At 42.2% G+C, this 22,725-nt stretch overlaps 1 protein-coding gene across 6 annotated transcripts in view; it reads left to right on the top strand.

Moving 5' to 3' along the window:
* Positions 1-22,725, top strand: part of CPLX1 (complexin 1) — a 115,581-nt gene that overhangs the window by 54,162 nt on the left and 38,694 nt on the right. For all 6 annotated transcript variants that reach the window (XM_075078558.1, XM_075078559.1, XM_075078563.1 and 3 more), the window contains one exon: positions 18,927-19,102. In XM_075078558.1, the coding sequence (XP_074934659.1) occupies positions 18,927-19,102 (176 nt within the window). The remainder of the gene's footprint in view (positions 1-18,926; positions 19,103-22,725) is intronic.

The following is a 22,725-nucleotide window of genomic DNA, read 5'->3' on the forward strand; positions in this document are numbered from 1 at the left end:
CTCTGGGTCGTGCTTCAGGTGGCCATATGGGTCATTCTTACTCAAGCTACATTCATGACTTTTGCTTTGAAAAAGGGAGACAGCTTCACCTTGGCACCCTCAGAACAGCCTACGGTACAAACTTTAGTAGTGTCAGATAGCTGGAGTGTCTTTAGATTTGTCAGAAGATGATAAAACCTACCTTAGAAACTGTCTTACAAATCTGTTTCTGTCAATATAAAGAACAGCCTTTGTTTTGAAGGTATTACCCACTGGGTTCTGCAGGACCCAGAATCACAAATGTTGGGGTGAAAGAGAAGGCCTACCCCCAGGGTAGGAACCTGTGCAACACAAATGCTCCATTTGTTGGTTTGGGAGTAGAAGGTATTTCTTGTTCTTTCCAGATACTTGAAGGAAATTGACTTATCTTGGGATGTTCTTAGTCTTGAGAGGTGGTGTTCTGGATGTCAGAGTAGATTTACTGCTCGCAGTCTTTCAGGAGAAAATAGCAAGGTTTTTTTGTTGAGGTGTTCAAAGGCCTGAGTTGCAGACTGTATGATGAGATTCTTGAAAAATATTGCAGACAGTGACGAAAGTGTAAAGTCACCTTGGCAGAAGGGAAGATAGTGATGTGGAGTTCAGAGTTCTGTTAATGAACACTAAAGTCTGAACCAGGGTGTGGTGCATGTGAAAATAGGCAATAGCCAGGCAAACTGCAGGATCTGTGTTTATTGAGTAAGGAGGCATAGGGATCGAGATTCTGACACTCTCTAGCTACATGCTTGTGAAAGTTACTTCTTCAGGCCTCTCTTGTGGATCCAGACTTCAAAGGACTTGCAGATCAAATGTTTCACACCAAATGTGCTTCTTGTCAGGACAAAGATTTTAAGGTTTCTAAGTGAGATACAATCATCACAGAATAACCCAACAATGACAGTTTTGGAAATAACTTCACACATCTTACCTAATTATCAGACTTGAAGCATGAGCAACAGTTCAGCAACTTTTCCTTCAAGTTAGATGTTGAGAGAATTATTTCTCTTGTTTTATTTTTTATTCTCTAGTTTTTTGAAATATATTTTCAGCCTTCTATTTGTACTTCCAGTCTCTCAGAATGTGAAAAAATGTAATATGTGAATAACTGCCTTGCCATTGTGATTTTTTTAATTACTTTTTTTGAATATGTCTCAGGCTGAAAGAGACTTCAGTTCTCTGTTTCTCATGACAGTTTTGGCACCTCAGATCTCTTGAAAACTTTGAACTCAGCAGGGTCCAACAGTTCCAGCACTGCTCCCTTTCCACCTTTTGGGGATCTTTTTCATTTTTGCAGAGTTCTGAAAATAGTCCATTTAGTGACCTGAATGGAATCCTTGAAGGGCAGGCAACTGTCTTGCCAAGTGCCATAGTAGCAACCAGACCCAAGGCCATTGGACAGGCAAGAGTTTTTAGAAAACACTGGGCAGAGTGTGCTAGTCCTTTCATGACCTGATTCTGTCTACAGTTGCTAATAGCTCTAAATTATGGAGAAAGGTGGCCAAAAAAAGCAAGTTTATTTATTGCATGTCTATTTCTGCAGATTGGGATGCTCTGTGCTGCATTCTAAGCTTGCCTGCATGTCAACTTGTTTTAGGAAATACTTGTCCTGAAGTTTCACTGTTGCCTGAGTGGAAAGGCTACAAAGTGTGTGTATGTCAGGGGAGAGAGGAGACTGTTCATGCTGTATAATTTTTGTGTAAATCAAAACCAAGGGAAGCAGGAGGTGAGAAGGGCAGGGACAACCTGCAGGACTTCCTTGCCAGGACAGCATAGCCTAATGGTAGAATGGAGGTAGCTCCCTCAAGCCACAGTGATGGACAAGGCCAGGGACGAGTGGCAGGGAAGGGTCACACTGGGCACAGCTGCTGGAGGTATGCAAGTAGGACTGCCTCATCAAGTAAGTCCAGAGGAGGGAATGCCCTAGGGCTCAGTAGCAGGTGACAGAGTCTCCTGGGTGAGCAGTCACTCAGTTGAGGTTCAGGGCTTTGAAGCACCTCTCATAGAATCATAGAATCATTAAGGTTGGAAAAGACCTTTAGGATCATCAAGTCCAAATGCCAACCCAACACTACCATGTCTCCTAAACCATGCCCTGAAGTGCCATGTCTACACATCTTTTAAATACCTCCAGGGATGGCGACTCCATCACCTCTCTGGGCAACCTGTTCCAATGCCTGACCACTCTTGCAGTAAAGAAATTTTTCCTCATACCCAGTCTAAACCTCCCCTGGCACAGCTTGAGGCCACTTCCTCCCCTTCTGTTGCTAGTAATTTGGGAGAAGACACTGACACCCACCTCACTACAACCTCCTTTCAGGTAGTCGTAGAGAGCAATAAGGTCTCCTCTCAGCCTCCTCCTCTCCATGTGAAGCCAAGGAAGCCCTTGCAGCCTGGGACTCCTCATTTGCACCTCCATACAAAAGACTTTGCAAATGACATTGTTCCTGTTCTGCGTGGATGTGAGTGTGAACCCTTTTGCTGACTTTGGGCCAGCTTTGGCAGTGATCTGCAAGGTTAGGGACTGTGAAAAATGCCACACAACTCCCTTTGTCAAGGAAGCTTTTCAGGCATTGACAAAGAATCGTGCCACCTTAAATGATGTCAAATCTGTTAATAAGCCTGTTGGGGTTATGACATGTATGATTTCAGAAGGAATCACACCTCTGAAGTAATTTTTTTCTCTTTATTTTTGTTTTTAAATTGAGGAAAGATAACGTCTTTTAATAGCTTCTGTCTGAAAGTCCTGGAGGCACACTTTGCCTTTTAATGTCTGAATATTTCCTTCCAGATAGATTTGTCTGTTTGGGGTTTTATTTATGTTCCATCAGTGCTGCATTCTAGATGAAACTCCCACATAGAACTGAAATACCCCAAGCTCCAGAGAGAAGAGAGAGCTAGTCTGGCTAGCAGATACAATGTTTGTGTGTATGTGAGTTTATATATTACGTTTCTGCCTGTGGGTGTAGGAAGAAACTGCTGAGAGCAAAACAAATTTAAAGAGTTTTTTTCTGGTTGTGGTGTGTCTGCAGTCGCTGTTATTTCTTGACTATGGAAATTCCACAGCTTCTCATGAAAACTCTGTCTTCTCTAGTCACAGACTCTACTGACCCTCAGGCTTAAGACAATGTGACAAATCACTGACAGAAAATACGTTAACATTTCTTCAAGCAGAACGTGATTGTATGCGATAAGCTGAGGTTTACAAGCACCTAATTGAGTAATAGACCATTCCAAAGAACATTTCTTCTCTGTCTGATACTGTACCACCCCACTGTTATCACTGTAGCTGCCAAGAAGCATCACAGCACCATTGTATTGCTATGTGCCTGCTATAAAGCATCCACATTTCTTGAAGTATATTAAGAAAATGTCCTGGGTTTGGCTGGGATAGAGTTAATTTTCTTCACCTTAGCTGATATAGTGTTGATGGCACACAGGTGTTTTAGTTGTTGTTAAGTAGCAGCTAAGTGTTGCTATGTAGTGCCTATACTAGCCAAGGACTTTTCCAGCTTCCTAGGCTCTGCCAGGTGCCCAAGAAGCCGGGAGGGAGGGGCCACAGCCAAGTCAACTGATGCAAGCTGGTCAATGGGATATTCTGTATCATATGATGTCATGACCAGTATATTAACTGGGGGAGTTGGCTGGGGGGTGGTACTATTGGGGCTCAGGGATTGGTGTTGGTTGGGTGCATCACTTGTTTGTTTTGGTTGTTTATTCCCACTTTACCTTCCTACCCCAGGTTTTTGCCTCTCTCTTTCTTGCTATTTTCCTTTTCATTTTATTACTATTGTTGTTGTTATTATTGTTTTATTGGAATTATTAAACTGTTCTTATCTCAATCCACAAGTTTTCTAACTTTTACCCTCTGATTCTCTCCCCCATCCTGCCGGTGGGGGAGTGAGCAAGTGGCTGAGCTGAGTTGCTGGCTGGGGCATTAATTATTTCTAAGGGGTTCCTACCTTTTCTGATAGGTAAGAAATTTCACCAGGTAGTGTTACAGCTGTTTAAACATCTCTTGCTGCTATGAAGATGTTCACAATGACGTCTCATCAGAATTCAACTGGGAAAGGTTCCTAATAATTGTTGAAAATTTGACTGCAGTCCTTTTAAAACTTTGTTGTAGGAGGATGTTGTGTTTCAGTGATGGTTTAGCCCATGGCCAGTCCCACTACCCTTATGCAGTATCATTTCTTCCTGCCAACAGGGGAGCAGGAAGTCTGCTGGGGCAGGGGGAAGAGTTTGTAATTTCCCACCTGGCCACTGAGGAAGCAAATGAGGTGATCATAACATCTTGCTAAAATGTCTGGTCTTCTGGTCTTGTTATAGTTTTGGTTTTTTTAAGTAGAAAAACCTTTTTGTTTGTTTTCTTGCTTTAATACTGTTAAACAAATTCATCTGACTTTGGTGCTAACATAATATTTCGAAGCTAACTGGTATAATCTGAGTACCTTGGAACACAGAAGTTCACATAAGGAGCAGCATTTAATGCCCCTCCATGGCAGCAGAGATAGGTGACTTACCTCCCACCAGAGGGAGAAGCCATGTTGTTTTGACTTCTTCAGTCTCACTGCTCTCTTCAGATGGTTTTGAGTCTGCTGCCAGTTGGGAAGCACTTTATGTATATGTATTAAGCATGTCACCAAAGTTACTGTTGTATGGTGTTCCTCCAGTCTCTGTTAGCTTTTCTTTAAAATGACAGGGAGATTCTGGTCTAGCAGGATTGTCTGACAGGTGGTTGTTGTCTAGACTTCCTGGATAGTCTCATCATCCCTGTGAGTCAGAAACCATGAGGAAGACTGTAATTTTCCAGGGCAACAGACAAGGTCTAGAATCTGTCACTAGCATGAATTTAGGAAATAGATTAGAGCAGCAGAGATTTGCATACTTAGCAATGGGTTTTTTTATATTCAGCTGTTCTTTTTGTGCCAAAGTGAATAATTTCTGTGAAGCAGGGAAACAGGACTGAAACAATCATAATCCCAGACAAATAAATATTTTGGCAAGCAGATGTGCTTTAAGTACTTTTTTTTCAGTTGGAACTACAAGCTGCATATGACTAATGCCAGGATGCTGCAGTGCAGGTGGGCTTATGTGAACAAGGCAATTAGGTCCTCTTTTCCATCAGTAGATATCCAGCCAGCCAATTCAGAGGAGAATTCCTCTTCTAAAGTACATGCTTCCACTTGACCAGAAGAATCTCATCCCAAGCTATGGGACTATCTGGTCTAGGAGGGGAATCTGGGTGGCAGGCTTGTGACATCTGGGCTAACAGAGATTATATATAGCTGCACCCTAGCTGGGTCACAGGGGTCAGGATGACAAGGCAAGTATCTGCCAGGGATTATTGATTAGAACAGGAACAGAAGCTACTGCATTTATGGTGTGCAGGAAGTTGTCCCTGCTTTTTGGTTGTGGGGTTGCATGGATTGTCCTTCTGAGAATGGGACTGCATCCTTCCAGGTGTAGTTTCAGAGATCTGGCTCAAAAATGCCTGCCTCTGGAAGGTTTATAATAGTGAAGATGAACAAACTTCCTGAGAAGGACAAATTGGGGGTACTGTGAAGGTCCCTCCCAAAGGTGTATACAGCAACTCTAACAGAGGCAGCTACAGAACCTCTCTGTTAATTTTGTTAATCTTTACCTGTCTCTGAATCCCTTGCCAAGCCATAAAAGGCACCATCTTTTCTTCTAGGGAGAAAAGTTGTATAATATAATAGTTCAAAAGAACAGTTCACATCATGAATGGTATTTTATTTTGGTGTAATGCAGCTGAAACCATATTAATACAATGTGTCTTAAGGCAAGGCAGAATGTTTTTTAACTAGGATTGCACACACTTCACAGCATAAGTAAAAGTCTGTGGCCTTCCGGCTCTTGTAGAGTAATGTCTCTCCAAAAGAGCAATCAAGTTTGATTCTTCATCTGGTAGCTCAATCTGGTACACCAGGATCACTCCCTGTCATGTCTGCATCATTTTCATTTCAGTTCCTCTGCAAGCTGCTTGCACCCTGCAGGGGCACAGTAGATGAATATCCCCTTAGTGCTGGGTGCTGAAGGCTCATGATTGTTTCTGTTTCCAGCTTTTTGCTTTTTCCTCCTGCTTACTTGTAGCAGGATTTAACTGGCAAAAGTTAGGTAAAAGGAGGATCAGGAACCTGCCTGTTTTGTGTCTTGGTCTCAGGAACAAAGATACCTCCTCCTGGTCCCTCCTTGCACAGCTGCAGGACCTTGCAGGCTCATAATCTGGCGCTCTTCAGCAGAGGACACAAGCATCAGTGTGGGATGGGAAAGGAGAATGATCCTTGAAGATATCTGTTTGTGAAAACGTCTGTGTAAAGTACATGGGAGGGAAAGCCTAACTTTTACCTTTGGAGGAACCTGGGCCAGTAAGGTGATGAGCTGGGTTACTGTCATGGTGTGTCCCCAACCCAAGGCATCTTTTTGGGGCAGGTGGACCAGGACACACCGGCCCTGTTTACACTGAGCTTTGCATGTATGTCACCAGATGTTCCCTTGTATGACCAGGTTGGAGCTACCAGTGTGCTACTTAAACACATATCTACGCTGTAGTAAAGCCTTTCATAACAACACTGGACTATAAATTATCTTTGAAAAATTGCAGAAAAAAATTATTCTTTGAGCCAGTTTTCTGGTCTGATCTTAAATGGGACCTGCTTATGTAAGCACCCCCCTTTTTCAGACATTCTGTTGGCAATCTACAGGAGTATTACTTTTACCAGTGACTGAAGTAATAGTCAGCCTTACCTAAGGACCTGTGTGTCTATAAAGACAATGGTAAAAGTGCTTCGTAATGGTCTGAGTGTTGCAGAATGATGACTCAGACAAAAAGAAATCAGTATCCTGCAGAATGTGAGATGGGTGTATGTGTGGAACTGAGACTTTTTTAACCTTTCAAAACCAAAGTGCAGAAGACTCTATCAAGATGCCTCTATTAGCTTTAGCTTTTTTCTGCTGCAAAACCTTACCCCCAGCTCAGAGATAGATGACAACCTTCCTACAGCTTCTGTCTTCCTACATTTGCATTGTATGTTCATCTCAATCATCTCATCACATACCACCATATTGTAGTTCCTGACATGAAATGGTGTCATCTTATGACATTAATAGCTGTTTGGCATACAATATGCTTATGTATCAGAAAATAATTGTTCACGCTGCCTTGTAGGCTTCATGAGAGGTCACACAGCAGAAGGAGAATGAATCCATCAGGGATTATAAACTATTTGAGGTAGAAACTGTGCTTATTTTTTACAGCAGAAGAGGTTTGCAAGCTAATGAATCAACTGAAGCTAACATTTCTCTGCTCAGAGATATTAAGTATACTAAATCAAATGTGCCCATCACAATAAAAGGTAAGAACACTGGCTGTGATGCATACAAATGAGATAGCACTGACAGGCCATCAACAGTGACATCTTTCACAAGATGGTTATAAAATGCAGTGCCTGCTTCAACCTCGAAACAGCCCTATCAGGTCATTCTGAATAACGAATACGTATTAGCCCAGTGGCTGTTTCTAGTTTGTCATGAAATGGAAACTGTGATTGGCAATTAAAAAACCGCAAACAAAACCAATAACAAACCAAAATGCTAAGGGCCAGTTGCTACACTTTGCTCACAACAACCCCATGTGATGCTACAGGCTTGGGGAAGAGTGACTGGAAAGCTGCCCAGTGGAGAAGGACCTGGGGTTGCTGGTTGACAGCCGCCTGAACATGAGCCAGCAGCATGCCCAGGCGGCCAAGAAGGCCAACAGCATCCTGGCTTGTATCATTGAATAGTGTGGCCAGCAGGAGTAGGGCAGTGATCATGCCCCTGTACTCAGCACTGGTGAGGCCGCACCTCGAATACTGTGTTCAGTTTTGGGCCTTTCAGTACAAGAAGGACATTGAGTTGTTGGAGCGTGTCCAGAGAAGGGCAACGAAGCTGGTGAAGGGTCTGGAGAGCAGGTCTTATGAGGAGAGGTTGAGGGAAGCGGGGTTGTTTAGTCTGGAGAAGAGGAGGCTGAGGGGAGACCTTATTGCTCTCTACAACTACCTGAAAGGAGGTTGTAGGGAGGTGGGTGTCAGTGTCTTCTGCCAAGTAACAAGCAATTGGACAAGGGGAAATGGCCTCAGGTTGTGCCAGTGGAGGTTCAGATTGGATATGAGGAAAAATTTCTTTACTGCAAGAGTGGTCAGGCATTGGAACAGGCTGCCCAGAGAGGTGGTAGAGTCACTATCCCTGGAGGTTGTCATGGTTTAGCCGGCAGCTCAGCCCCACACAGTCGCTTGCTCACTCCCCCACTGGTAGATGGGGGAGAGAATCAGAAGGGTAACGCTCATGGGTTGAGGTAAGAACAGTTTAATAATTAAAATTAAAGGAAAAAACAAGAGAAATACAATGTAAAGGAGAATAACGAGAGGCGCAAAGCTCGGGGGGGGAGCGGGGTGGGAGGGGAATGAACTGCTCGCCGCGCCTCCCCTGAGCCGCAAACTTCCCCCCCTTAATATACTGGTCATGGTGTCACATGGTATGGAATGAACATCCCATTGACCAGTCGGGGTCAGCTGCCCCCACCTTGGCCCTGCCCCTCCCAGCTCCCGCCAGAAGCTGGAAAGGTAGCCGACCCCCCATGGTGAGGAGAATTAACCCCTTCTCAGCTGAAACCAGCACAGACGTGTTCAGAAAATGTGTAGACATGGCATTTCAGGGCATGGTTTAGGAGACATGGCGGTGTTGGGTTGATGGTTGGACTTGATGATCTTAGAGGTCTTTTCCAACCTTTATGATACTATGAACGGAGAAAGCCCCATATGTCCAGAATAGTGTCACTGTGGGTCTGAGATCAGATCAGATGAATGTCACTTAAAAATGATTTATCCACATACATTGCATAAGCAACTTTACTGTTCTAGTTATAGTAGTATAAAAAGGACTTAGCACCAGTGTAAAGGAATAAATCCCAGATGAACTTAAGAATTCACTTAAATACATGAATTGATGGTTGTAAGCTAGAAAGAGAAAGTAAAGAGGAACTTATCCATTTTTTGCACAAATGTACAATTACCATTGAGATTAGATGTTGGCTTGTGTGCAAGTACTGTACTGCTCTACACAGCCAAAGAGAAACTGACTGTGCAGAGATGGAGACTTTGCAGGAAAAAACATTGAGACTAAGATTTTAGTCAAAGACATTATACTGATGGGCTTGGCAGGGTCTTGCTCTAAAAAGAACACTTTCTTCTGTCTGCCAAAGATGACTGCGTAGCAGCTTGTAAAGAGGAAAATCATTATGTTCTGTTCATATGCCTCCCTACCTCCTTCGGTTTTGGCCTTCAAAACCCATCTGCAGAAAGAAACATTGCTCTTTCACATGTTAGAACCTACTGCTATCTCAGAAAACTGCAGGAAAAAACGTTCTTGGAAAGTTCTATGTGCCTCCGCATGGACTTGTACCAAGTTTGAAAAAGGCCCTTCAATGTCAGTCTTTAAAGTCTTCCTTGGGGCATTAAGGGAAATGAAACACCAGTGAGAATAGGCATTTGTCTCCAAATAGCTGGAGTTCCAAATTTTTTTCCAAATGTTTGTTTCTCAACAAGAAGACCTCTGAGCAATGCAGTTTGTCTGGCTGGATACAGACAGAGAGAGAGAAAGACTAAAGTAAGATACCAGAGACAGAGAAAGCCGAGTCTGGGGACGGGGAATGGCTGAAGCAAAGGTCCTCAGGAACAGTAAAATAAAGGCTTCTCTGTCTAAATGCGGAAAGTCAGAGCAAATGCCTGCTTGTTCAGGACCCTTTTCTAGAGAAGGTGCAGGGAATGGCAAGGCCTGAGAGTTTTTTTGGTGTTACACCATGATCACAGACCAAGGTGTGATAGAAAATCCCAGGAACTGGAAGAAGAAAAGCTGGACAATAGCTGTTGAGTTGATGCTCACCCTAATGTCTTGATCAAGCAAATGATCACCTGGTGTCTTGTCACAGTGCTGATGCTGTGAATAACTTCTCACTATTACCTCTATCTGTTTGTCTTGGTAGCTGTTACATGGGACAGGCCTCAGTGAAGCCTTTGTTCTGTGTGCTGGGTATTTTGAAGACTATGTCTTTCCTGGTTAGCTGATGGTAGGGAATATTTTAGATTCCAGCATGAGCACTCAGAGAACAGAAAAGACTGATACAGTCAATTTCACTAGGTTGAGGGGTAGGAATTACTACAGATGCTAAGAAAATAACAAGGAGACCAACAACCTGGAAAATGTAAGTGGAGGAAAAATGAAAAGGTTGAAAGCAGACCAAGTCTGTATTGCAGTTTGGTGAGCACTGCAGTGGCCAGCTAGCTGTTGACCACAGCCTTTTTCACTGTTTTGCCTTCAACTTTAGAGTCCTTTGATAGCAGGCCAGACAAAGGGCTGGCAGGAATAACATGAAGCTGATCCCTGGGGCAAGGGATAGACCAGACTAGTGTCTTGCATTCTCATTTATTTGGAAGGTAATCTAACCCCTTTGTGTGTGGAGAAAAGGAACAAAATAACAAAACAAATCCATACCGTCCTGTGCAGCTTTTTATCTACAATGTTCATTTATAAACAAAGCAAACTGATGCTTTGAATGCTATTTTTCTAATTCTTCCTCATGTCCATTTGTGTTCTGGCACTACATAACTTGCAATGTACCCATGATCCATAGCTCACCACTTGATGGTGATGGAGATGGACCTCACTGGGATTCTCCCAATACTATTTTTCTGTGATAGCTCAGAAAACTTAATGCTGAAAAGGGCAGGCATCTCATTGACCTGGAAATAAGCCTAAAACCATAGATTGGCCCATATAAATACGCCCCTTCTCATTTCTGTAAGACACTTGTGCTGTGTGGATTTGGAAGAGTAAACAGTTCCACATCTGCTTTGAGCTTTGAATTTCTTTAAGGATTTGTTCATTTAATACAATGTTAATGATCCTTATCAGAGATCCCCACTGTAGCAAAGAGACCAGAAAACGGCATTCAAAGATATTATGATTTCTCAAGTGAGGTCCTCAACTGAATTTGGCATCAGTTCTTTGTTTATAAAAAAGCTAACATGCAGTAAATCACTAATGCATTTCAGTAGGTGTATTGGTTATAGTAAATTAATAAACATGATGGTTACTTTGGAGCTATTCAGTACTAATGTATAAACACAGCATTTTGTTCATGCAATTACCACTTCGGAATATTATGCGATATCCTCCTGAAGGGCTACTACATTTTTGTTGAAACTTTAACAGGAGGAAGTGAGGTTTTTATTTCAGCTGAAAGGATTGGTGTGGCATTTACTTTTTTGATGGAAAATAGTCATCCAGTGGCTAATAAAACTGCAGAAGGAAAAGACCCTGCACCATCATCTCCCAGTTGAAGGAGTAGGAGGCAGGTAGTAGAGACATCTTTGTTCTTGTCACTGAAGAAATGTGCAAGTGTTTTCAGGAAAACAGCATTATACAGAAGCATGGAGCTGTACTCTTTTGTTTCCAAAACATTCCTAAAAGCATTGTTTTATTCTACTCCTAAATGAATGGAGAACAGAGGTCAGACTACTTTTTGTACTTGCAAAGAGCAGCAGGTTGATGTGGATATAGGCAACAAAACCTTTCCTGGGAATTGTTTTACTGTACCTATATGAGGAAGATATTTGCTTCCAAAACAGGTGTGATAGCCTGGGTCCCTACATGCCAGGCCCCAATCTGCCCTTCCCCTTCTTGTCAATGGGACTGAAAGACCTGGCAGACAACCAGGCTGCCCCAGTGGTGTGGAAAAATCAAAGGCTTTATTCTGACCAGCTGACAGTACATATTGTACTGGTTCTTTATGGATGAGTTTCCTAACAAGAAAAAGTTTGTCCATGCAGTTAAGGTTTTTGAACTGGCCCTAGTCTGAATACAGTGATTTTGGATTATGTAGTTTGTAACATCTTTTGCTGATGTCAGCTCCAATAACTCTCCATTGGGTTGTACCATACTCTGCTTTGAAACAGGCATCACCTAGTGGAACCTGACTCAAAAGAAGCAAAAAAATCTGGAGCTACCTTACCTTGGATACCTCTGCAGAACAAAAAGTCTTGGAGTGAGATTGGCATCTAGATTCATTGCTGCTTTACAGATAGGGAGACTGAAGAAAGGGGATGCAGCGGGGTATGTCTGAAAAGCTCACAATATACAGGCTGTAAGACCTGGGAGAGAACCCAGAAGGGAGCATGGGAGACCTTACTGGGCAGAGATGCTGAAGAGCTCAGTTCATTCTTTTTTTCCGAGTCTCATTTTCAAAGAAGAGCGAGACAAAAAACTATGAGAAAGTGCAAGTCATCAAAACCATCTTGTAATGTTGAGAACTCTGACTGAAAGACAAAAATAAGGTTGAGCAGCTAATCCATCAATGACTGCTCTTTATTCCTTCCTGCTTGGCCCATGTGGTTGCTAGAAGTCCCAAGGCCTTTGTTTTGTTTTCACCCAGACCTAAGAGAGAAGATTTACTTTCCTGCTAGGTTTAAACAAAGCTGCAGGAATTGTTTGTGTACAAGGTAGTGAGCTATGAGTAGTAATTTTGGGGCTGTTACATTTCTGGGAGTCAGAAAAAACTCATGGATGATTCAGTTGATTTTGCAAGGCATTCTGGAATGGAAGTGTGTTGCAGTAGCACTGAAAAAGTCCAGATAACTTCCAGACATCAGTGGGTTAGGTCTTCCTGTAGAATACATACTCCTTACTTTCTGTTTTGTTTGAGACTGAACTAGCTTCTTCGTAAAATGCTGTTTAGTGATAATTCATCGATCACTTTTTCTTAGCTGCAAGGGAGGTTGGTGATATGCTGGAAACAACTTTTTCTTCTTTAAGGGTGAAAAGATACATGTTAAAATGGAATTGCTGTCCAGACATAACACATTTGGGATCCTGCTGTTTCTTGTCCATATTTTGTGCTAGAAAGAAGTTACAGTCACCCCCCATCCCATATTCTGCTCCTGTAGACTGTAAGTTTGGGTTTTTACTCTGTCTCTGACTAAAATGTATATATAAGTCTGGATTTCAGCATGCTGCTTAGCTGGCTGTTTACTAGATTAGAATAGGTGGAGATTCATCCTGCTTGTGTAAAACACATAGGCCAAGGCATCTACATGGGGTGTTAACAGGGCAAATTGATATGTAAACTCACCAAAGGTGGGAGCGTGCTTTACCTGAAGCTTGATGCAGTTTTAGACTCCATTTGCTGGGCTGTGATTCAGGCTCTGTAGAAACCTTACTCTTAAATGGTAAACAGGTAACTGAAGGTCACAGTGGGCTTCCATTTAATGTAACAGGAAGCCAGACACCCAGCACACATGGTCACATCTCTGAGTAGAAACCCGTATCTATCCATCCCTGCTGGGAACAGGATTTCACCCTGGTGGTGAAAACTGCTGTCTCTGCCAGTCTAGTTCATTCAGGTATAATCAACAGATGTAATGACTTTGCTGGAGGAAGGTAAAGGGGTTGGAAATATAGCACCATATTTTGAGGACAGAGGTAACAGAGGTTCACTTTGTATTTTGTCTAGAAGAATCTCACCTACTAGTGTGTATTTTGGCTGCAACAGAACACAAAGTTTATGTCAGAGCAGCCAGGGGCAATAATTTGAAAGCATCTGTGTAACATCTAAGGTATGTGGACAAAAATACTTGGACAAGATCCAATTCCTTTAGATATGATTCATGTTGGGGAAAAGTTTGTGTATTAAATTCTTTTGTTTAGTGAAGTCTTCATATAAATGCCAGCCTAGACTTTCCTGACAAATAAATGATTAAGTGTCTTGACTTCAGGACAGAGTAGAGAGTCTCATAATAATTGCTATAAGACTTTTTTCTTAATGGCAAATTTGCCTTTTTTCATGAACACTACAGTGGGGAAAGGACTTCTTGTATACCAGACATAAGCTTTGCATCGTGGCCTTGATGAAAAAGGTAATATCCATAAAGCATTCTTAGTTCTGCTTTTGAAGTGGTGCTGCAAAAATGAGTGACCCATTCCTGCTCCAGGACAGTACTCTGATTAGCTCCAGATGTTTGGATGATGCGATAAGAAACATGCTGTGATTTAGAAACTCGGAGACATCAGTTGTCCTGTTTGTTCGATCTAAATATGGCTCAGCCACAAATAGTACTACCAAAAAACCACCTGCAAAATTTCCTCAGGGCATGCGCCTTTCAGGTAAACCTCTCACTGCTTCGTCTGCACCTGTGATTGAAAGGGGGAACTTCTGCACCATCCTCTGAGATCTAAGCACATATATATACAGCCCTTTTGAAAGACAGGTATGTGGTGCTATTTATCTGCAATACGAAATGAGATTTGTGCAAAAGAAATTCTTCTGATTTTACTTAATTACCTTACCTGAAGCAATGGTGTGTGCAAATTTCCATCATCCTTTGCTTAATTAAGAATGCCTAAGATATTCCTATTAATCTCTTTCTCTGTAAATCATCCTTAAAAATCCTAATCCTGTCCCATATAGCTTTTGCGGTAAATAGCTTTGCATGTCAATATTTAGAAGAGTCTTTTCTTTTCTTTTGACAAGTAACAAATTGAGCACTGCTCCTGTAAATTGATTCTGTGAGTTTACATTTTCTGTGTGAAAGCTGGATTGATGTCAGTGAGATACTGAAGGATTAGGTCATAGGAAGTGGTGCTCCTGTGACAGAGGTCAGGCAGTTTAAGAACTTACTTTCCTTTAGTTCAGGTGCAAGATGTGTTTGGCTAAGTGCTTTTCATCCTTTTCCTTGCAAAATTCACTTCAGTTACTTTCAGTTGACATTTAAACCACTTACTTGTGAGGTCTCACAGAGTCACAGAATATCTGAGGTTGGCAGGGATCCACAGGAGTTATCTAGTCCAATTCCATTCTCAAACAGTTTGCTCAGGGCTGTGGCCTATGAAGTTTTGAATATCTCCACAGACTGAGACTCCACAGCCTTTTTCTGCAACCCCAAATTTTTTTTCTTATGTTTAAATGGGATTCCTGTATTTCAGTTTGTACATATTATCTCTTCTCCTGTCACTAGGCACCAGTGAGAAGAGTCCGTCTCCCTCTTCTTCATTCCCTTTCATCAGATATTTACACACACTACTGAGACTCACCCTGAACCTTCTCTTCTCCAGGCTAAACAATCCCAGCTCTCTCAGCCCCTCCTCATATGAGAGATCCTCAAGTCTCTTCATGATCCTTTGCTGGCTCACTCCAGTAGCTCCATATCTCTCTTGTATCTGGGAGCCCAGAACTGGGTACATCACTCCAAATTTGGTGTCACCAGGGCTGCATACAAGGGAAGGATCATGTCCCTCAACCTGCTGGCAACAGTCCCCCAAATGCAGGCCAGGAAGCTGTTGACCTTTTTTGCTGTAAGGATGCATTGCTGGCTCATGGTCAGCTTGTTGTCCACCAGGACCCTAAGGCCTTTACTGCAAAACTGCTTTCCAGACAGCTGACATGCCTTCCAGCTGTTTCACTGGGGAATGTCTTCCACATGTTCCCCAACAACTGAATTACTTTTTTCAGATGGCTGATGACAATTTAAACCAGCAAATCTCACATGAAAGTGTATCTGAGTGCACTCATACTATTTGGTTTTACACCTGATTGCCTAGTTCTTTGGCCCATAAGGATCAAGGGAATTACTATTAGTTTGGAATGCCTGCTGTGCCACTTGTCTTCTAAACAAACCACCTCTGAGCTGCTTTCCCTCATGGAATTTTTTTATCTTTTGGGGGCGGGGCTGTTTATTTATAGCCAGAAAGGTTACAGTTTGCACATGTTGTCCTAGAGCCTTAGCCATTTCTGTGGTCTTCCGTGGCCTTGTCTAGAGATGTTGGAAATAACGTTAACTGAAGCTCCTTACTGATTAGTGATTTCTTTGGCATGGTCTGTCTTCTTTTATGTCAAGGTAGATGATATGGTTGGGATGTGAAAGAGGCCAAAAAGACTCAGGCATATCATATGAACAGATTCAGCAAGTATGTCCTTTCCCTCTGTTTCCTTGGAAGCTTCAAAAGCAGGCTTGAGGACAGAAATTCTCTTTCCTTCTGCTTGTGCCTGTAAGTGCAGCATCTCAGTTGCACGCAAATGAATTCTCTGGAGCCTTCACTGCTGAACTGCTTAAAACAGAAGCTGTTATCCAGGCAATGTTAACGACAAAGCCTAAAGTTTAGGCTGAAGAACAAATGAGTCAGAAGAAAAGCTTTTTTATACCAAGAGTAACACAAGAGATTGGACTTAAAATATAGTGTAAAATTTTGCTTCTCATAACATATTCCCTTAGAAGTAGTTAACAGTAATACCACAGTACAGCATTCCACGTATTTAGAAGGTGACTTCAAAATCAGGGTTGAATTAAGAGTGTCTGTGAGGATTCTGAAACTACATTCTTGTTCTTGTAGGTGTTCTGTGTGCTGAATAGCTGCAAAATCAAATGCCTGAAGTATTCAAAATCTTGGCCTTGTCTAAGAGATAAAAGAAAAAGAAGTCTACATAATTTTATTCCTTACATGATAGGCTGAGTTGACATTATAACTTAATGATAGCCTAGAAATAGAGCTTGGATGGAAAAAAAATCTCTGCTGCTGAATTCTGCTTCATAAGTAGCTAGTGTATTACACTGTCTGGGTAGCTCTAAGCTAAAAAGATATAAACTTGGTAGATTATTGAACCCAAATCAGTTTGATCATCAGTGGAAATATTTGTTGAGAGGAATCCAGGAATTAAAGGTATTACTGGCACAGTAAAGCTGCTTAGGGAGGTTCTGGCAATAGGGATGTGTGACCCAACTAGTCTGCATTGCCTTTCTACCTGCTATGAAATTCTAGTTTGTTTGCAATTTCAGTCCTTGCATTCCAGGAAAGAAATCACCTGAGTAAATTTGGCCTCAATGCAAGAATTCCTGTATTACTCTGACCCTGCAGAGGAGGATGCAAAGTGACAGTACAGGAAGGCTGACAGTAGCTAGGGATCATGAATATTCCAGATGGGTTTTGTTTGGGGTCCCTGGGTGTCTTCCTCATCTTATTCACAAGTTCCCCAACAGGATGGAAGTGTCAAGAGGCTTGTGGTTACCTAGGTGAATGGAGGAAGTCATATTTATTCTTATTATTTCCCACCTAAATAAAGCCTGTAACAGCCAGATCTTGTCAGGCTTAAAATGATCAGTTTTCCCATGCTTCTTTATGGGAGATGTAAAGGGGGCATTTCTCTGTCACACTTTGGGGGATTGGAGGGTTGCTTTTGATGTAGGGCTGCTTCCAATTTAGGGCTCTGGGAGAGTGTGACATGGAGAAGAAATGTGGGGGGATCAGCTCACCTCTTAACAAATGCCTTTGTGATTGTTAGAGGCAGTAGTTAATCTGATAACTGCCATCTCTGGAGCAATTCAGGAGGAATCATCCTGGCAGGTTGCAGAGGTTTCTCCCTGTAAGAATGAAGGTTCCACCATTGCCATCCCAAGAATGGACATGGAAAGCAAGAGCAAACACAGTCCTCTGCCACTGCTGACACATTGAGGAGGTAAATTATAAGGGAGGGATAAGAGGATGTGAAAACCCCTTTCCTTCACTTTGCCTCTAATAATGCCATCAAACAATTATTTGAAGGACTTTGACAATGTCTTCTTCTAGCCTAAGCCTTTCAAAAGGCCAGATAACTTTGCCTTATGTAAGGCAAGAAACGTTAAATATGTATACATGTATGTGCATGTGAGTGTGTGTTACAACAAGGCTGTCTCAGATAAACTCAGTTAAGTCTCAGCCAGTAAGAAGCCAATCTGGAGCTGTCCTGACCCAGGAACTAAGGGCAGTAACCAGCCACGTACAGTGTTCTTCCAGGGTGAATGTACCTCAGTAGGTAAATGATGCAGGGTGCTTTCCTGCTCCAGGCAAGGTCCAACAGAATTCCCAAAGGATACATGTCTTCACTTCATCCATGTAACCAGGCCTGATCCTGCTGCAGCCCTCCAGTGCCTTGATGATGAAGTATCACAATAAATTACCTCCCTCTGTCCCCAGCCCCTGCATTCCTCCCTAGCTGGATGATTGCCAGTCATTTTCCAATAAAAGTGCCTCTGAAATACAGAGTAAATGTCCTTTATGCAGCCCTGTGGGGGCAGAGGGACATGTAGGAAGCCTCCCTATTTACATAGCTGTGCAAGGGTTTTACACAATAACAAAAAGCTGGGTTAGGAGCATGTAAGGACTGAAAATTTGAGACCACTGCGCATGCAAGGGTAGAAAGAGAACCAGGCAAAGACCCCATGTATGTGCTAAGCATTAGAGGCAGTGGTGTCCAAGGCCAGATAAGAGACACGCAGAGATGCTGCTTCTTTCTGATCCATGGTAGGAGCCTAGAAACCATCAACTGCAAATGTTTGCTAATACTGCATGCTCCTACGTGTCATGGATTATGTAATTTCTGGCAACAATTAAGACTGTGATTACTCATCCCTGCAATCGAGATTTCAAATTCCTTTCCTAGCCCTGGTGTCGTTTCTTTCTGGATGTATCACCTGCCTGTTAGATTAAAGACCCTCCAAAATCAATCTTCAGTCACTTGACTCAGCTGATGGAGTGAAAACATTGTGTGGATGACTGCTTGCCCCCTTCAGGACTGCAAGTCTACAGGGGTAATCTGTTCCTCTTGGTGTCGTGCTTCTCCCACCAGTGCCAGTTAACCCACCTGGTCAAGCTGGGTGCTTTGCTCACCTCCTGCCTCTATGGGGTGTGTGCTTCCTCTTCAGTGGAAGAAGAAACCTTTCCAGATGCCAAGGGGGTGGAAGGAGGTCCTGAGTGTGGGGAGGGAGAGAGCTGGCATCATGGTGGTTTTCCCACATCCTTACAGGGCTGACTTTCTCTTGTGCTTTCTCTAGGGGCTACCAAAGACATGGGGAAGATGCTTGGTGGGGATGAGGAGAAAGACCCAGATGCTGCCAAGAAAGAAGAGGAACGACAGGAAGCGCTCAGGCAAGAAGAGGAAGAGAGGAAAGCCAAATATGCCAAGATGGAGGCTGAAAGAGAAGTTATGAGACAAGGGATTCGAGACAAGGTAGGGATCCAGCTTTCAGCACACACCTGTAAACTCATAAAGCTCAGTGGAGAACTACTGTTTTAAACTGATTTGTGACCAGTTCCCTGAGCACCTGGATAGAGCCAGGTAATTACTTTGTCACACTGAACTTTCTAATCTTGCGCACTGTCCCTTGAGCTCTGTCCCTGTTTAAACACACCTCTCACACTCTAAAAACCCTGAAAAGTTGAAATGGAGATTGAAGATGAGGGGAGAAAAATGTCTATTTTTCTCATTCTCTATTAAATGCTCACATTATTTTAAATGTCAGAGGCTTCTTTGGCCCTATGCAGGTGCTTTCCAAGCTTGCATTTGTGGTTTGTGAGACGGGCCATAATTCAGTGTTTTTCTGAGAGATACAGTCCAAGTATCTTCTCTATTGCTTCCAAGGCTTTCTTTACATTGACAGGTAAAATGGGACAAATCTACTCTACTTTTCTTACTTAGGCTTCCACTACTCCCAGGGGATTAATCTGAAAGAAAGAGAGTTTCATTTCTCTGAGGGATTTAACCATTGGGAAGCACTCTAATATACTTAAGTTGACTCTTGCAATGATACAATTTGGTGTGAGAAGGAAATGAATAATTGTGAGGATTCAGAATGAGATTGAAAAGAAATGTACAAAACAAGACTTTACTAAAGAAATGAGCTTCATTTAAGGTAGCTGAGCCCATTGTTCCCATACATTAGCTTGTAGGGATCAATGTGTGGAGGAAGAAGGCAGTTTTACTGCCTCACCCTCAAAAGTGGGTCAAAATTTTCTCTTTAGCATAACTTAGTTTTTAAGAAGACATCCTGAAGCTCAGATAACTTGGAAACAAATGCAGGTAATTGTTGGAGGGGGTGGTTTCTGATGACGAAGTCAGGTGTGTTGACTTATATCACATGCCAAAGAATTTTAGAAAATACCTGTAGACAGAATGAGGAAGTCCTCTCAGTATACGAGAAGTTCCCTGCACAGTGCCTACTTCTGCAGAGGTTACAGTGCCCTAAGAACATGTCTGGGGAAAAGCTTCAAAGTCTCATTCCAGAGCTGAGAGTGGCTGTCCACAAACATGCCTGTGTTCACACCGGGCTGAACTTCTGACCCAATACTTATGATTCAGGAGGGAAGCATGGATAAAGATTAATTGTTCTGGTGGCCTAGTGCATCTTGTAAAGAGGTATAGAGAATTTTTCTGCAAATAAAGAAATTTGGGATTATGCTTCTAAGAAAAGAAAGTACTTACCTGAAATTGTCTACCTGGGACACTGCTAGAAAAAGGTATTCATATTAGAGTATTAGTTACCAGACAGACAGATTCAGAACCTCTATCTGGTCAAAATTTGTTGATTTTATAACGTATTTAATAAATAAGTATCTAGATAGTATAATATATTAATATAAACATATCAATGTGTGCAGGATATGTTTAATGTATACTTATAGGTGGAACTGTTTCTAAGCAATGACGTAGATCTGCATTAGACACACGGGGAAAAAAAGAGAATAATGAATTTCTGAGTTGCAGGCAGATGGGCTAATGTCCTGTTTTCACTGGTTGCTGTCTCTTCTGCTAGACCACTGAAGCATTCCCAGAGGTATATGGTTGTTGCATTTTTTCTTGCTGTTGAGCAAACTGCTGTAAAAGCATTTAAGAAATCTGAGATGCCCTCTGTTATGAATCCGAGGTGATCTAGAATAGAATTCACATGTTCGTGAGTAAGATGCATACAACCCGAACTTGCATGAAACATCCAGCCAACAGGGATTTCTCTGGGATGCTGTCAGCTATCTAGACTTTGCTAAGTGCTGAGTATTGCATGGGGAAGTGTCTTGGTGAAGCGTTGACTTCTGAGCAATATGGCAAAGGGTTGGCTCTGCAGAGAGGGCAAGTAAGGAGACCTGAAGAAATGTTATTTGACCTGAGTCAAAGCTCTGCATTGCAGCTCTTCTAGTGATGTGGTGGGTTACCTTTGAGATTAGCAACAGGAAGTCCTGCTTTGGGGAGTGCACTCACCGTGTGGAAACACAGGAGCTCAGTTCCATGTGGTTTTCTTTCTGCTGAATTTGAAAGATGAAGCTGTTTTCTGCAGAATCAGAAAAGATTAATAAAGCTGTAGAAAGTAGCTGTATTTTTTTTTTAAGTTTGAGAGTTCCATGAAAGAGAGAGAATACTTTGCCCTGACAAAGAGATGGATTTGATGATATAAAAAACTCTGTCTCAAGTATTGTGAATTGGTGGCTGGAAATGTGAAAAAAATGTTGAAAGAATAGAAAAATACTTGTTTATGTAGAAATTACCTTAATTTCTTCAGCAACTCCAGTAAAAGCAGAGATGTAGAGAAGGAGAAAACTGAAACAGAGATTCTGTCTGGTATGTGTATACACAGAAGTTGTTGTTAGCAGGTAGGAACTAAATCCAAGAATTTTCAAGTATTAGAGATCTCCCCAATTGTATTTGCATTTCTCACATAAAAGTGAGAAATGAGCAAGTGAGTTGAGTGAGTGAGTAGGAACAGATTATTTATGCAGAATACAAGTTTGAAAGTGTGTGTTCTGGGACGTAAACCCACGGTTACAGTTACTTCCTTAGTACAGCTGCAGGCTGTCACGGAAACAAGCCAGGGAATTACAGCTTCATCAGTTAGGTAATATGGCTCTACGTGAGGCCTACAGAAAGGACAGGCTCATCATATCTGTTGTTTTGGACTTTTTGCCTTGGCTCTTCAACAAGTCTGATGAATACACTATTTTGTTTAGGGCTTCGGGAAATGTGGGAGCTATGGGAGAGCTTGAAAGGAATGATGACAGATACCACAGATATGTTTCAACATGTGCTAACTTCAGGTTTTAAATCCAGTCTGTTAAATTGAGATACATATGCCCTCAGCCCAGCATGGCAGCTGGGCACAAAAATGACTTAGGGAAAGAGTAGAATGAATTTACAAAAAAAAAAAAATTTTTCAAGAAAGAGTATGCAGCATTTTCATTTGGAAATTGATTTTTAAGGATGACATTTGGACATGACATTTTGAAATAACTGGACCACCAGTTGTCTGCCAGTTCCTATCCAGTATTGAAGTCCAGCATCTGATACTGAAAATGGATTGAAATAATGTAAGGAACATACTGGTAGGTACTCCAGCTTCCTTCTACCCCAAGGTGCACGTATGCAGCTTGCTTTCTGATCCAATCTGGGCTTGATCTCAACACTACTGCCTCACAGATATTCTGGCGCAAGCACAGCTGTCTCTGGGGAGAGGTACCACACCTCTCCAGCACAGGCCAGACTGCCGAGAGGCCTTCAGTGATCCTGTGCCTGGTAGGTCAGGGTCTGTTGCCAGCACCCCAGTGGTGAAGCTGTACATAGCTAATATCCCTGTTACCTTGCTAACACCAAGTACTATCACTTGCGGGGCTAAAGCATCCATCTTGTTTCCAGTGCTGTTGGGTTGAAATACTGCCTTCTATAAACAGATGACCTTGTCTGTGTTAAATACCTGCCTACCTCAGCAGTGAAAGCTAATTACTTTTTTCATGTAATAATCTGTAATTACTTATTTACATAATTAATTACTTCCACCATTGTGGTAGAACCCAGGCCTGAGAGAGCTCTAA

This window comes from Phalacrocorax aristotelis, chromosome Z, assembly GCF_949628215.1.
Source record: "Phalacrocorax aristotelis chromosome Z, bGulAri2.1, whole genome shotgun sequence".
Taxonomy (NCBI): domain Eukaryota; kingdom Metazoa; phylum Chordata; class Aves; order Suliformes; family Phalacrocoracidae; genus Phalacrocorax; species Phalacrocorax aristotelis.